The sequence below is a fragment of the Papio anubis genome, chromosome 14 (assembly GCF_008728515.1).
Source record: "Papio anubis isolate 15944 chromosome 14, Panubis1.0, whole genome shotgun sequence".
Classification (NCBI taxonomy): domain Eukaryota; kingdom Metazoa; phylum Chordata; class Mammalia; order Primates; family Cercopithecidae; genus Papio; species Papio anubis.
Window position 1 is genome coordinate 40,321,210 of NC_044989.1, and position 17,341 is coordinate 40,338,550.

General features: G+C 40.4%; 1 protein-coding gene across 30 annotated transcripts in view; it reads right to left on the reverse strand.

Annotated features, from left to right (window-relative positions):
- Window positions 1-17,341, reverse strand: part of SLC8A1 (solute carrier family 8 member A1) — a 386,709-nt gene that overhangs the window by 35,315 nt on the left and 334,053 nt on the right. For all 30 annotated transcript variants that reach the window (XM_009184063.4, XM_003908546.5, XM_003908547.5 and 27 more), the window contains 2 exons: window positions 16,536-16,666; window positions 12,433-12,532 (listed from right to left, as the gene is read on the reverse strand). In XM_009184063.4, coding sequence (XP_009182327.1) covers window positions 12,433-12,532; window positions 16,536-16,666 — 231 coding nt within the window. The remainder of the gene's footprint in view (window positions 1-12,432; window positions 12,533-16,535; window positions 16,667-17,341) is intronic.

A 17,341-nucleotide genomic window follows, 5' to 3' on the forward strand; every position in this document is an offset into this window, starting at 1 on the left:
CACTTACTGAGTGTTACTTTTATGCATGTAGGTAAAAGTGTACATCCCACTTAGTCTTTATCCTCCCAGGAGCCTGCTGCAGTAGGTATTATTTTCTCTGTTTTAGAGATGAAGAATCTGAGGCTCAGAGAATTTAAATGACTTGCTTATGAGATCTAAAACTCTATCACCTCGCTACAATTACATGACCCATTGTTTCCATAGAGAAAAGTCTCTGCAGTTTGTACAGCAAAAATTCATTCTGATAAAATGTAAGCTCATTTAGCATTGTTTTATGAAAAGTGTAACTGGGAAATACTTCTCCTCCTTAAATTAACTCTCTGGATATGATATAATACACAAAATATTATAGTGCTCTTTCAGAGAATGAATGGTTGGCTCAGTTTTATTCTTCCTAGAATTTTATTTAAAAAAATACATCTTTAGGCAAATCCTCTATTCATGATTTATTTCAGCCCCGTTGGGAAGTGGGATTCTCCTCATTTTGGTGGCAAACATCTGTCTCTCTGGGGAGCAAACAGAAAGGACTCTGGCTCTTCAGCAATGACAATAACAGTCTCATAACTCTTTGCCTGATCTCAGGATCACCTGAATGGACTCTGTTCTGAACATAGGGTTTGAAAGTTGATGTTCCAGCAAAGTGGTGATGCAAATTGAGTGATAGTCTAATGATGACTTCAGTTTGCACAATACAAAGTGATGGCAGTTGCTCAAGGCACCCCTCATCTGCCTGTTCCTCTTTCCTTCTTTCTGTTGTGATTTTTAATGAGATCTCAGTAAACAGGGCCCTCCACTGACCGTAAGGTCCCATGATTTACTTGTTCTTGGTCACTTCACAGATTCTGTGTGCCTCAGTTTCTCCTTCTGGAAAATGGGCATAGCCAAAACCAACTTTCTCTTTTGTGCTATTGAAAAGGTATAAACAAGACTTTTAAGAGAAGTTATATGCTTACATTTAGTCAATAGTGTATGCTTATATACATACAAATAGATATATGCTTGTGTATTTTTAAGAGAAGTTATATGCTTACATGTAGTAAACTTAGTTTTGGTTTGAGGGAAATTAGTTGATTAGTGGAATTCAGATGGAGAATCTCCTTCCCTCACTGTGGGTGAACACTTCTTTTAGAGGGTAGGTAGGCTAAGGTGGGAACTGAAAATCTTGTTTGTCTGCTGTGGCTTTCTTGTCTCTCATAAATAGTACACAACACGCATCATGATGTTGTGATGTTTTTCTTCAATATCAACCATCTGGAAAATCTCTCTTTCCCTCCTATTATCAATAAGTCCGTGGCCTTTTTATTTGGTCAAGGCCTGGTGCATATTCTATTAAGTCTATAGGTTTGAACCCTAAAATATTTTGGGTCACTGTTTTGCACCTCAAGCCCAGGCTGAACCCCTAACCCGGAACTCTAGGAAATCTTCAAAGGGAATGGGGTGGTTGGAAGACTGACTTTCTTAGTGCCACTCATTTCTTTAGTAAGTATTTATTGCTAACTTGTGTGTCAGGCACAGTTCTTGGTATTGCAAATGCAGAAAAATAAGATCCCCGATCTCATGGAATTTCCACTCTGGCAAGGGGAGACAGGAATCAAAGTAAACAAATAACAAATATAATAATTTCAGATATTGATATGAGCTATGAATACAATGAAATCCGGTGACTGGGAGGGTGAGAAACCCCTCTGCGCAGTTGATATGTTGAGCTAAGCAGTTGAGCTAAGACTTTAGTGAGCAGAAATAACCAGGTATGGAGGGAAAGCATTCCATGCGGAGAAACTAGCTCATGCACTATTGTTTAGGGAACGGAAATATGCCTATGTTCTACTGGCTTTTTTTTTTTTTTTTTTTTTTTTTTTTGAGAAGGAGTCTCGCTCTGTCGCCCAGGCTGGAGTGCAGTGGCCGGATCTCAGCTCACTGCAAGCTCTGCCTCCCAGGCTTACGCCATTCTCCTGCCTCAGCCTCCCGAGTAGCTGGGACTACAGGCGCCCGCCACCTCGCCCGGCTAGTTTTTTGTATTTTTTAGTAGAGACGGGGTTTCACCGTGTTAGCCAGGATGGTCTCGATCTCCTGACCTCGTAATCCGCCCGTCTCGGCCTCCCAAAGTGCTGGGATTACAGGCTTGAGCCACCGCGCCCGGCCTTCTACTGGCTTTAAACTTTGGGAGGCAAGCGTGACAAGATGGAAAGAGGATTGACTTGGGAATCCACCCTCATGGGTCAGGGTGAGAATCCCAACTTCTGTTTCTCCATTTCTCGTAAATGGGTTCATGAGTAGCTACTGCACCAGGCTGCTGTGGGGCTTGTGTGGATACGAAACAACTATTCACCAATGGCGAGACCATTCTCTCACTCGGTGCTGCTAAGGTGTTGGCCAGGAAAGCTTCAGTCTTTGCTTTGTCTAATCCTAAGGCATCACATCACCAAGAAGCCCACTGGTCAGTAGGTAACATCAGGGGGCAGACATGGAGTGTCTGATAGTGAAGGCATTGGTTCTACAACTCCAGAAGAAAAATGAGCAATGCTATATGGTGCAGCAGGAGCCCTGGGTTCTAAAACAGTCTCTCCGTGATCTTGGAGGAGACCCCTCTCTCTCTGTTCTCAGGTTCTTATTTGTTTATAAAAAAAAAAAAAGAAAAGGCAAGGGGGGGTTAGAATCACAGCTCCTTTCCAGCTCGTTGCCAGGATTCTAAGATGCTCTGTGTAACAGGCCATAAGACACAACACCCAGCCAGACCTGACTAGGTAAAGGCAAGGCAAGGGAGAAGCATGGGGTGGGATGTATGTGCCAAGGTTTGTTCAGGCGAGTGGCTTTTCATTGCAGGAGTTGGAAAGACAAGGTCTTTATCAAGAGAGCAGACTGTGAACAGCAAGAAGTAATGCTGCCAGTCATTTTTATGTGGCTTCTCTCTGCCTATGGAGAGTGTTTGTACGTGGTGGAGGGTGACTATGTTTTCTCCTTCCACTTCTTTGGATTAGGCTGCAGTGTTTCCCCTACTGAAAACAGTATACGAAGGCTCCCCACTGGGGACGAAAAGTCCCCTCATGCATTGATTTGCAAGCAACAACTAAAACTGTATTCACATTGCAGTAGCCCATGCCAACAAAAGAGCTCTTGGACCCAGGGATGGTGCATTGTTTGCAGAGCAGAGCTGCTGCCGCCCCAGACAAAGCTGCATTAGAGACACGACTTCGGGCTTACAAATAAGAGTGCTGAATCATTCTGGAACCCTTCAATATGGTGTTTTCCTCAAGATTTTATAATACGCAATTTAAGAGAAGAACAGCCCAACGAGCCAATATTCTTTTCAGAAATATCAGCTAAAGCATATCCAGGGGCCAGAAAATAATTGCTTTTTTTCTCCCACCCTCTCGTGCTCCCACCTGTGTTTCTGGCCTGCCTTGTTCTGGAAGTGGAAATTGTAGCTACCTGATTCAACATTTACTCCTGCTACTGCTGCATTTTTAGATCGATAGATATCCTAAATTTGCTCTGCTCACCTACTAGTATGTCCCTAGAATATCTCCCATAAGTAGTTTCTCTCTGGAACTTACTCTCTTTCTTCTTACTCATGCCCTCTGCTTTTCCTCTTAGGATCATAATTATCAACTACATAACAGTGAAATTTTACTAGGAATACTTAAGAACATTGACAGAAAATGTCATTTTATATTGGCATGTGCAATTTGCACATACACAGATAAATATATCTTACGTGTACAAATATGTGAATGTTCACATCTCCATGTCAAGTGATATGAAGTTTGACATAGAGAAAACAAATGTCTCAAACTTCTTTTGAAACATGGCATGTGTATGTGTGTGTATGGATTTATGTAGATTGTTCTCTAGATCAGACACAGTATGATGATGTCTTTTAATCCAGTTATGTAGGGATTGGAAAACTTTAATTCACAAATAAATGTATTCATTCTTTATAAAGCAAAGACACAGGATTGCCAAGCCCACCTTATTGCCAAGCACTGTCTTAGGTGTTAGAGAAATAGTGATGAAAAGGGCAGATTTGCTGCTGTTTTTTTTTTTTCAAATTTAGATTCTTCCTATGTCTAAGAGGACTTGAGCAGATCTGTACCTATTAATAGAGCATAAGATATTTTAAGACAAAAATAGGACAAAAAAAAGTCTGAAGCAGAAATAAAGGATGCTTTTAGTCACCTGAATTGACTGAATTTTGAACACGTAGATTAAAAAAAAAAAAAAAGGCTATGCTTTCCAATGGCCAAAGCAATTTAGAAACCATTGAATTATATAGTTACGATCTTCCAGTTGCAAGATGACAAAAATTAATTTTCTAGGGGAAAAAAAGCTTCTCTTTAGGAATTTATCATGTTTTCTTTAAAGTTTAGTGAGTGGCATTGTGAGGTTTTATAAAAGATAAAATACTAGCTTTCAAATATTATACATTAAAGGTAAAAATTAAAATTACAGATAAGTTATACTCCAATGAGGGCAGTTTTAAAAGAGGCTCTGATAAGAACTTTAAGATTTACTTTGTGATATCCAATTCTAATCAAGGATGAAGGGCTACTGAATTCACTTAATGTGACCATTAAACAGTATGTTTTAAGCATCAAATGTCTTAAGTGACATATTGTGAAGTCAGTATAATTACACATGTATTTAACATGTATTCTAAGGTAGGTATTGCATCTTGATTAAAGTTAGAGCCCTAAATTTCTTTCTTTTCATTAATAAAAAGGAAATTCTTTACTGGGGGCAAGACATTCACAGAAAGCATGTATTTCTTGAAAGGTACTTGAATCTTTTGTATCACTCTCTTAAATAAATTCTGGTGAAGCAAACAACCTTCCAATATATAGTTGTTTATATGCAATGAATACAGGTTAGAAAAACCTCCAACATAGTAAAACAACAGATAAATAGAGTTAATGTGAGGCAGAAGAACAGGCATGAGACCTGTGGTTTGGATACTACCTCTGCAGTTTTTTTTTTTTTTTTTGGAGGCAGAGTCTTGCTCCATTGCCCAGGTTGGAGTGCAGTGGCATGATTTCAGCTCACTGCAGCCTTCGCCTTCTAGGTTCAAGTGATTCTTGTGCTTCAGCCTCCCTAGTAGCTGGGATTTCAGGTGTGCACCACCACGCCTGGCTAATTTTTTTTTTTTTTTTTTTTTTTTTTTGTAGAGACAGGGTTTTGCCATGTTGACCAGGCTGGTCTTGAACTCCTGGCCTCAAGTGATCTGCCAGTCTCAGCCTCCCAGAGTGCTGCGATTACAAGTGTGAGCCACTGCACCTGACCTCCTCTGCAGTTTTGAATAAGATGGGTCTACCAAGAAGTGCAGGGTGGCAGCTTGGGTGGGACACTCAGCAAGAGCTGTATGTGTAATAATTAAATAGAAGCCAGGCATGGTGGTGCTTGCCTGTAGTCCCAGCTACTCAGGAGGGTGACACGGGAGGATCACTTGAGCCCAGGAGTTCAAGGGTACAGTGAGCTATGACATGCCACTATGATGTGCCACTGCAGTCCAGCCCGGGCAACGGAGGAGACCCCATCTTTTTTAAAAAAATAGAAGAGAGACTCTCCCTGAGATTTCAAATTTCCATTTTGTCAGTACATTTCAAACTGAGTAAATGTCCTAAATGAAATGAACTAGCTTACATTTTTAAAAAAATTATCATTTACAAGGATGGATTGGATAATTTAAAGATACCTGTGAAGTAAAATAATTAGTAATTTGTGTGATAAATTAGAACTGTACATTTCAACTAGCAGTTACACGGAAAGCAAGTTGGCATTTTATTTACGGCAATGAAGGGTCCTTTAAGAGACCCTTTAGTATTTCCATATCCCAAAGACAATCACAAGGTCATCTCTTCTAATCCTATTAACTCACAGGGGAGGTTAGAGGTCTTGTCCAGAGCCCCATATCTAACTGGTGGCTCTTTGACCATTGAATTCAAGTATCTAGAGAAGACAAAGATTCCAACAAAGAATTTAAACACTTTGTCATCCATGTTACATGCACTGTCTATCACAGAGAATGGGAATATTTTAGCTCTACACTGAAACAAGGAATAAAAGCTAAGTTGGATGGCAGCAGTGTTGTTCATATCTCCTGTTGGTTTCAAATAATTGCTACTTGACCTTTGTTCCTACTTTTTTTCAAGCATGCCAGTGATTCTAAGCATGAAACAACCTACCTAGATAACTAATAGTATCACAGAAAAAGACCAGGAGCTTGGAGAAAAGGCTGGGCATTGATTCCATTTTGTTTCATAAGACCTGACACAATTTCTAGCTCCAGATATAAATACAATTCCTACATCACAAAAACAATTTGGAAGTCCCTCTGCATTCTTTATGATGGGATTTAGTCTGGATTTTCTAGGAAATCCAGTAATGGAGCCTGCCTGCTTTCTAGGACTGATTCTCTTCTTCCTGATCTTTCTGCACTTCTGTCCCAGGCTTGCACACTCATTTCCAAACCCTTACCTTCCCCATGTGTAACTGAGATTAAAAGACTTGTTAACTTCATCCCTTTTGCCCTGAATTAACTCATCTGAAATGTGAGCTCTTGAGACCTAAACTAAAGTTGTAAGAGGAATACCTAGGATCAAGTTGAAAGCCTACTGGCATTGGACTCACAATGATGGGGTTTCATATTCCAGCTAACCACTTGCTAGTTGTGTGACCCTACACAAGTTATGTAACCAGTCTGGGCCTCAGGATCCACTGTTGTAACCTTTGGGAAAAACGACATAGCTCAGAATATAGCTGGGAAAAACAGAAATAATGCCTACAAAGTACCAGCCATGTCATAGAAGCCAAATGGTAACATTATTTAAGCAAAAAGTGAGTCAGAGTTTTTTTTTTTTTTTTTGAGACGGAGTCTTGCTCTGTTGCCCAGGCTGGAGTGCAGTGGTGCAGTCTCAGTTCACTGCAAGCTCTGCCTCCTGGGTTCACGCCATTCTGCCTCAGCCTCCCAAGTAGCTGGGACTACAGGTACCCGCCACCATGTCTGGCTAATTTTTTGTATTTTTAGTAGAGACAGGGTTTCAACTTGTTAGCCAGGATGGTCTCGATCTCCTGACTTCATGATCCATCCACCTCGGCTTCCCAAAGTGTTGGGATTACAGGCATGAGCCACTGTGCTCGGCCCTAGCAGAATTTTTAACTGCTTAAATTGGATTTTCAGATGACCTAAGGTTATCACAAGGGTTAAGTAATGAGAATATTGCCCATAGTAATGATGTTCAATAACAGACGAGATGCTGAAAAGACTCCTGCTTAGACCAGATTTCATGGCAATCCCTTGAAACTCATTTGAGGTACCATTTTTATTAAGAGTTTTAGAGTAGATTAGTCTTCAGGCTGCCAATTAGTCAAGTGAATTATTGTCCGGGGACCACTGAGTTGACAGTATATTAAAGAATTTAATTGAGGATATTAATCCACAGAGCATGCGTGGATGGACCGATAACAGAAGCATCCTTTAAACTGAACTAGTGTTCATATTGGACTGGTGGGCTAAGGTGACATGCCCTCTACTTATTATTTATTTAGCTGGAACTGGGTCACTTTAATTTGCTGTAAAGTGTAGTGAGTGTGGACAGGTCAGCTGCATGCACCAGCTGGGCCTTGTGTTGAATATCTTCCCTTGTATTGTAGAAGATTCCACTGGCGTTCCTGAGTTCCAATTATGTAACAGGAAGATACGCACTTCTGAATCATCATCATCTTACTTGGCTTTCTTTGAGGCTAAACTTTGACTCTCCTCTCATCCCATTCCTTCTAGAAGAACAGAAGTGAAGTGTATGCTGCTATTGTGCTGAATATTTAGTTTAGGCAAGTCACGGGATGGGCAAAGTGTGCTTTTCCATTGTCAAAATCAGACGGGCCATGAAGCACAATCCCCGTCAAGGCTACTGCAGGACTATAATGGGCATCGACAGAGCTCCCACGTTTCAGTATTGGATGGTATCTTAGAGCTAAACTAGTCCAACTCTCTCCTTTTCCTGATGATGAAACCAAAAATCAGAAATGTTAAATTCTTTGCCAAGGTTATACAGTTGGTAAGTGACAAAACCAAGACTGCTGGACTTTTTTGGGGGGTTCACTTTTGAGTATTCTTTCATTATAAAGATGCCAATACATACTATATCTGATATGCAAATGAATATGTCAAAAGTAAAACAATTTCAGGAAACTCTTTAATGCTGGATATTTAATATTAGGTAAAACAGGGAGGTGTGTGTTGACTTCAAAGAATGTCACAAATTACTAGGCAGGAGAAGCCTATCGGTGCACCTAGGAAAACAAATTCTTCCCTTTGTTGTTTAGGGAACTGACTGGCATTGTCCCCAAGGAACTTATGTACTAGACTATAAGGAGACCTAACAAATACTGAGGAAAAAAACCTTTTCTATTTCAAGCTGCAGCTCCAATATCCAAACAAATACCTACTATATAATGTGAATGTGAATGTCTATGTATGTGTATTTTGTGTATCCGTGTACCTGATTTGTGTGTATTTGTGTGTGTCTGTATTCATGTGTGTTTGCACAATGCATGCATGTCTCTGTACCTGTGTATACATGTGTTCTACATGTGTGTTTGTGCATGTGTGTTCACTCAGGCCTCAGGCACAGCAAGCAAGTGCACCCTTCATGCCGGAGAGCCTGTTGGGCTGATTTTTTCCCTGGCACTGCCCCTTAACAGTTTTCCTTCTTGAGCAAGTAGTTACATCGTTTTTCTGAATCTCAGTGTTCTTATCTATAAAATGAAAGAAAGAAGTTAACCAGTGTGTTTTTAGTCCCATAGCCATTTCAGTGATTAAATTGAATTAACTGCATTTGCACAAAATTTGGTAATATTTTATTATAGGTTCTATAATAGATTTGCCTCCCAAACAACCAACTTTGGTATTTCCATGTACAGATGGCCTTTGTGAAAATGCACACTGTTTAAATTAATCCTTATGGCAGCTCCATGAATGAAGCACAGTTATCTCTACCTTACATATGAGCAAACTGAGATCTTGAGTTGTAGTAATCTTCCTGGAGTCGCCCAGGGAGGTTTTGGAGGACAGGAACACAAACCCACATCTGTCTCTAAAGCCAGCCTTGCAGTCATTCTCTCCTTCGCCTCACCTCTGCCCAAAGCTGTTGTGAAGAACAATACGGTGGTCGTGGAACTGGCATCGGCATCCTGGTTCCCTTTATCCAGCTAATGTTTGCCCTTTTCTCTGACACACCTATTTCCCTTGATATATCAGCTGGCACACAATTTTTTAAAGTCAACCCACCATTCTGCCCTGGTAGAAGGAGAGAGATTTGGGAACAATTCCAACTGGACAGTGAATGCAGGCTTCGTGGAGAAGGGCATATTGCTGGCACATCTTAACAGCACCTCATGGTACGGGACTTGCCTTGCAAACAGCCATTGAACTGCAGAACCCACTGCTCCTAGTGTTCAACCCAGGAAGAAACAGGAGGAGAACTGCCAGGATGTAACTGCTTAATCCCTTCCTAATCTCTGGATTCTCATAAATCCTTTAACTCTTCAACTATGGAATTATAAGAACTGGGTTTGCAGAATCATTATGGTCATACGAGGCCCAAGTACTGAGCTATGAAATTCAGAAAAAGCAGAGGACCAAGAAGATTGCCACAGGGTTGACTTTGAAACCAGTTTGAATACAATTACTGAGAAAGAAAAGCAAACTCCTATTTACAAAATTATTATTTTTGTTTAGTGAGATATATTGAATCAATTTTGCACAGAAAATTGCAAAGGAACCTCTCAGAGCCCTTTAAAAGCAATTTAATATTTGTAATAAGGCAAATATTTCTGACTCTCAACTATTTAGCCATGAAATTTTAAAATCCAATGAAAGTCTGACTTCAATAAATGCTGCTTTACAAATTTTATTGCCTATGTAATAGCCTAAAAATACTGACATTCTTTAGACACTTAAATTTAATCATAATGACAAATAATGAACTTTTAAAACTGCCCTTCATGTAATTGAGTATAATTTGGTGCTTTTAAAACATGGGTTTGTTTTTCTGGCACGTCGTCTCTCAAAATTGTAAATAAGGTCGATTTACCCGGCAGCCTGAGAATTTCTAAGCAATTGTGCCTTATTTCCAAGCAGTCTTTTAGAAACATAAAGCACAATATATTGTATGACAAGAAGACTTGAGAGGCTTCGCATCTCAGTTATTAACAATTCTTCAAAAGATCTAGGCAGGAGTTAGTGCCATCGTGAAATGATGACACCATGGCCGCAGGTAATGTGATGTGGCCAGTCTCTCTGTGAGAGTAGGGAGCAGTTTTCCTCATTTTGGAATTTCCTTCTTTCTAAAGGGCAGTAGATAGCACACTGGACTAGTCTTCGTTAGATATAGGATCTGAGCTATGTTCTAAGGACATGTTGCCTGTCTCAGACTCAGATTCTTCCTCAGTAAGATAATGATAATTATAGCGTTAAAAGGATTTCATGAAACACAACATATGAAAGTGTTTGCAAGTCGAAATCTACCTCTTTGAAGTAAGGCAGCATTGACATCTTTATAGTTCTTTCTCTGTATACCTATTCTCACCAGAATCAAATACATGACACTGGCCTTGTTGGCAGCATAATCCCACTCACTGTTTAAAGCTTCCCTTTTCTATTGCCATAGACTGGTCATAAAATGTTTCCTTGTTCTTGAGAGTCACAGAACTCTGTGAATGAACCAGAGTAAACCACTCCACTGCTAGAAAAGCAAATTTGGCCTAATATGTCTATCGATGGGGTCATCTCGGCCATCTCTCTGAAACTGCAGACCCTATGCGTATTTCCTGTTCCCCTCCACAGCTTTGCTTTCCTCCATGACAAACTTATCATCATAAATACACTTTATTTTAATGTATCTATCTGATTTACTGTATCCTCCAGTAGACTGTAAGCTCCACTTGGGCAAGGGTATTTGTTTCATTGGCTGTCATGTGCCTTGCACCAAGAACAATAGTTGACATAGAAAAACGAAGGAATGATGACCAGCTTATGGTTGTTATACAGACGCTCATATACCTGCAGCTACAAAAACCTAGAAATTATTAGAAATGGTTCACTATAAGGCTTAGGATGCTTTTAATGTTTCAATTCTAACATGTCAAGGCCCATAAAAGAGTTTGTTTATTTTTAATGTTTTCTACTATTGGCTTCGTCAGCAGTTTCTTATTCTAGCGATTTTTGTCTGCTTAGTTCTGTCTGTGAAAAGGGAGTATAGTTCATGCCTCACATATTAATCTTAGATTTATAGAAAAACATAAGAAATAAAAGGGAGTTTACCCCTCCTTCTATTAGAGCTTATATGCAAATTCCAAATCCACTCTCCTGAGCAGTTACCCATGATTTAATATTCATAAATTCCCACTGTATACCCAATTGCAAGAAACCAAAGCAAGATTATAAACAGCACTAATAACAAACAGGCATAAAACTTTTACTACCCTCTGTTCCCACAGCACTTGGGAGATGTGTCAAATTACCCTGTGGAAGACTGGAAAGAGGGAGTTGGGGTAGAAATCATGGCCCAAATGATAGTGATGCAGTTTCCAAATTTTACAGCTTGGGAATCACTACTTATTTAGGAAACTCTACCTTTGTTAATTAGTTGCAACTGCAGAAGATGAGCCTGCAGGGATCTTTAAAGAGAGCTAGTGTAGATGGAGCAGAAGAACAGGAAAAAAAAAATCTGAAGACAGCATTGCTTTCATAAATCTTTAAGAGGGACTTTCCTCTATCATTATACAATCAAACAAATAATGGACAGGGTTTGACAACACAGGAAGAGGACACTTCTCTCTGTATTTAATTCCCTCAGGTTTCTGACTACTTGAGTTTGAAAAACACTTCATTTTGTAGGATCTTCCTAAATAAAACTCTGTACTTTGCTTGTGCAAAAAGAAACAGAATGTAATTCTATTTCTATTTCTAGAGCCAGTGCAAACATGTATTTGTTAAATGTTGTTGAAGAGAGTGTAAAATGATGCAGATGGTCGTGGTCAAGTGTCTTAATGTCTTCCCTTTCCACCTAGGATTTTGCTGCTTTCTTCTTGATCTTCACTTGGCCACCTTTGCGCTGCTTACAGGAAATTTTCCAGACAAAGCCTAGTGATTGGCTATTCATGAATTAGAGACACAAAACGCTTTAAATTTATCTTGTCTATTTCCAGAGAGAAAGATGCAATATAGATGGAGAAAAATGTCATGTTTGAAGACATTTGCTTCATCTAGATAGTCAATTTAGTCTTTAAAATGTGCATACATGTAACAAATACACTTATTTCTCTCTTAATTTTGCCATGGAAGCCCTTTGGTGCTTTGCCATAGACCAAGTAGTCACAGTAGGAAAACTCAGCTCAGACTGGTCAGTTGTAATTTATGCAGAGAAAGGCACTCACCAGCACTGACAGTGATAGCTTCAATGAACTGTTCTCTCCAGCTGTTTGTCCCAACCACAAGGGCCAGGTTTGTCTTCTTAATGAGTTTGTCCACGGTACTCTAGAAAGGTTGAAAAGAATAATATAATAAATGCTGGGTTTGTTAAGGCCTCAGGAAATCTAAGACCTTGTTGATTTTGAAACTCCAGAGTTATATAAAGGGTAGCAGATGTTAGGCTCAGAACAACAGTATTGACATCAAACACTGTTATGATTATGCAAACAAGCATGGTCTTTAGTTGGAAACATTCTGAAATGGAAACTTCTTTGTAGCAAATACAAGTCTCCTTCACTGACTAATGAAGAATAGCCTCAGTGTTTAGAATAGCAGAGGCTGCAAAAGCCCATCCATCCCCCCAAATGCTTTACCAACTTGCTTCTCTACTGGTTTCATCAGTAGTGTTTCATCTGCAAGTGAATTAATATATGCCCTATTCAGCACTACATATCTGCGAATAGCTGGCGAAGTGACAAACACATTATGAAACCAAGAAATATTACTATTGTTTTTTGTTTATCAATGAAATGTAGCCAGATAATGGAGTCTCCAGGTTGCCTGCTGCATGGTCATTAATAAATAGATTTTTCTCTGGGTACTATTTTGTCAGCCTCTTGCCTGTTAGAGAATCCCATGTTCACCTTATTCCTATTGCAAACAAGAATAGACAAAAAGACAAGAAGAAAAGATCAGTTCTTATGGTATAGGGCACATTGCAGTTTACCTTGCCCTAAATCTACCCTGCTTTACTGGCACTGTGCTGCATACCCCTTATTTTTCTTTGGAACTTTTTAAGCACCCTTGTTTTGTACAATCAGCACTCTCTAGCTTTCTAAATTCAGTTGATGTAACAACAGGAGCAGCCAAACGTTCACTAGAAAACTAAGTAAGCAGATGCACTGAAAGCACTACCACAGTCATGGCAACTACAGGGAGAAGGGTCATTTCCAAGACACTAAGGCTGTTCTTCCCAAGAAACTACCACAGTGACTAGTCTACCAAACATCCACACTTACTGTCAGAGCATCCTCGAATTTCCACTAATTGCAAAGAGGCAGAAAACACATTATTTGCCATAGGTCAAAATCTGTATGTGTTTTATGCAATGTACCTGAGTTGACTGTGGTTTAAGAGAGCACATTTTCAGTTAACTGGGAGTAAGCAAAATGCTATCCAAAGGGCTTGTATTAAGGCCAAAGCCAAATCATAATATCAAGTATGTTTGCTCAATAAGAGTCATTGGAACAGACTTGAAACATTGAGACAATAATAAGCATGAAAGGGCCCATCTCCAACTGGCTCACTCTGTATTCGTGACATTATTCTTGGCTGAATTGTATGTCCTTAGGGTGATGAGCTTTTGGCTTCTAGCTTTGTGTCTAGAACTGCTGGTGCCCCTGATAACAGCTGTAACCATCACTGCTCTTGGCCACCATAACTTGAAGCATATAATCAGCATCCATCTTTCCTCTCTCAACTCAGCCACATCTCATCAAGTACTCTGACCATCCTCACTGATACAAATTCAAAATGCCTTGTAGAATATAGTAAGAAATGACTTCCATTATTCCTTATATAATGGAAACTTGGGACAGTTCTCTCCAAAGAGGCACTCTTGGTGCTGAATCCATGATGGAGTATCCCATCACCTGGGAAACACAAATTGAACAGATAAACTTCTCTAACATTGAACACAGACTTTCCGCAAGAAATAGCTGCTAAAGAACAACTTTTTAAGATAAACTAAACTTTTGTGTGTAAAACCCAGGGTAGATTTTAAACTGTAGTTCATGTTAACCCTGGGGGATTATAGTATAGCCAGGGTTCTTCCTAGGACTTAATTTGTGTATGTATCCTTCCTTGACCTATAGGAAAAATGGGAGTGAATAAAGATAGAGTTCAGACACCTGAACTTGGACACTATTGTCTGTATTTACCTAGGAGGTTCCTGAATGCTAGTGACCAGTTTTTCACTGCACTAGATTTTCAAAGGCTTGTGAAAACCTCACCCTCAGCCATGGGTGTTACTAAAACCAGGTCCTCAGTCACACCATCGTAAACAAGAACTCAGTGGGTAAAGAAGAGTGGGCCATTGTAAGGTATCACCCAGATTTGGGTCTCTAGCACAGTTCTGGGAGCTCTGAGTAAGTTCTTTAAAATACCTATGTTCTAGTAAAAGAAATTTCTTAAATAATATAAAATCAAAGCTGATACTTAAGGGCAGTTCTAAAACATGCCCCTAACGTGCCCTATAGGTATTAATGGTAACTACACTGATGAACTTTGAAGAGATGACAGGAAATAGTCTATGGAAGCTATCCTACAAGGATAAGTACCCCAAGCAACTGGTTTCATGTGGAGACTCGGGGGACTTTCAAATGGTCAGATCATTGTAGTGGTTACCAGAAAGGACTTTGGACCCAAAAAAGCTTTGCTGCCTGGAAGACTGTGCCCTGCCTTATTTAACTTAATGCTTCTTATAGGAAGTCACTACGATTGCTCTTCCTGTCATGGGTGCATGGAAGGGGAAGGTTGGGGATTATCCCATAAGGGAGAGAACACACAATTCCCCAGGATAACCCAGGCAAAGGGCAGGGGCAAGCTTGCTTCAGGAATACCAACCCCTAGAATCTCTGCTGCAGAAAATGGCACCAGGCTCTCTGATTCCAAATGAAAAGAAGGTGAATGAGGAAGAGTGAGGTTGAACACATGGAGAAAAGATGAGTAGATGGATCACCAGAAATGGACAGTCAGATTCCCGGACTTCTGGAATTGCAGGGAACTTGTGCACATTCCAGGCATGGTTGTGCACCAAGCCAAGTTCTGTGTCATACGGTGGGGGTCTAATGATTGGGATCTGCCTAGAAAGCATTGGTTCCAGTGTTTACCCCCCGACCCCCTCCTCCGATGGAAATGTGTGAAAGAAGAGTTAACAGATAGATTCTCAGTGGCCTAAAGTTTAATTGCATTTTTATCTTAAAATATTCCACTTTAATTTCAAAGACATTTTGTTTTCCACCTGTCTCCTATCAGGCACCTCCGTTTGTGAACTAAATTAAAAAATAATTAATGGATCCAGCTAAAGGAAAAGAGGGGACTATTATGAGAAGTCCAGATAAAATCTGAAACTTCTAAATTGGTGGTCTGATTCTCTCTTTTGAAACTTTCATTCTGGTGTTTCAAACAGGAACAGTGTCTGCTTTTGAAAAGTAAGCAGGTAAAATACTGCTGTGCTCTGGGTTTGTAATTCTGGAAAGCAAGAGAGGGGATGCACCTTTCATATCCCACTGCAGAACTAAAGTGTTTCTCCCCCTATGGTCTTCCCAGATGCTAGAACCATGTAGGGGAGAAGTGATGGGAGGGGACACAGGGACAGAGGGAGCAGCTAAGGATCAACAGGAAATTTCACTTCAAAGTCTTAAGCTCCATCTCGAGACCCACACATTCAACTTCTGCAAAAATGACTTTTATCATCTAGAGAACTGGGAATCCAATTTCATCAGCTCAACTGTAAACTCTGGTTGCAGGCACTATACCTTCGGTATATTGACTGTACTAAATGTGCTTGGATCTGAAGAGGATGATTACATATAAATGAGAGCTTGTCAATGGGATGTTCCATAGGGAGACATTACTATCCCCATCCAAAACAAACCCCTCTCCCCTAATTTTCAGCAGTGTGAATGCCTTGCTCTGACAGATTTATTAGCATTTTGAAATAGAAGTTGGTTTCTTCCACACATAACAATCTCTTAGGATCCACCTTTGCATCTTCCTTGCTATCCCCTCAGATTAAACCTTCCCTTTGGGGCACCTCTGATCTTGTGCAGTCATGGATGCCTCCTGCTGGGCCCTGGTTCTGATGCTGTTTGGTTTACAGGACTCCTTGGTTCCTGACTAACTCTATAATTCCAATTTGGCTCCAAAGGCTCTCAATTCATGAGCCTGTTCCTGAAATTACATCTACCATTCTTTCCAGATGGACCTTATAGCTTCGGCCAACACCATGAACAGTTTCTGTCCCAAGATGAGCCTGGCTCCTGGTGGGCAGTGTTGGTGAGCACACCTTGAATTCATAGGATTCTTCAATGATCACTTCCAACTTGGTGTGCTCTCCCAGGATGGGGCGTCCCATTTCTGCAATGCGTCTCTCCTCTTCCTCTTTGCTGGTCAGTGGCTGCTTGTCATCATATTCATCTGTGAAATGGGAGTATCAGAGAGTGAGCACTGTGTTCTGTTTCATTTGAAAATCCCTGGATCCTGCCATAGGAAAGCCAAGGGGGAAGGAAGCCCTAATGACCTATTAAAGCGCCCTGGGTGAGGTCATGATGCTGGAGGGAAGAGCCGGACAGACACTTGGCATGTAAGGCAGCATATCACTGTGACAGCAAGTGATTATAATAATGTCTCACAATCTAAGCTCATGCAAAAGTGCAATTGAGGAAAAGTAATGTATGGGGTATGTCACTGAGAAAAGACTGCCTGTACGTTGTCTATGTTAAGGGAGTCACCCAGCTGTTCCCTGTGACACTGGCTCAGTTGGCTGTTTGTACACATTCTTTCAGGACGTGACCACAGGGAAACACAATTGAAAGTGCTAGAGTGACCCTGAGAGATGGTGGAGTCTGGCCTCTTCCTCTCTACTTTCTAGGGACAACAGAAAATGCCTGAGGTCCAAAGAGATGGGGAATAGGAAATTCTGACTTTAGCCTCCCTCTTGCCAAGAGACCCTGTTGCAAGTTAAACAGCAAAACATCCATTTCATGTTTCTGTGGGATGCTTGGGCTCCAGTGCTGCTTCTATCTGGTGCAAAGCCAAAATTTGTTAGGAAAACCTTGTCCATGTTAATCTTAAAGTAAACAGGGAGGGTGA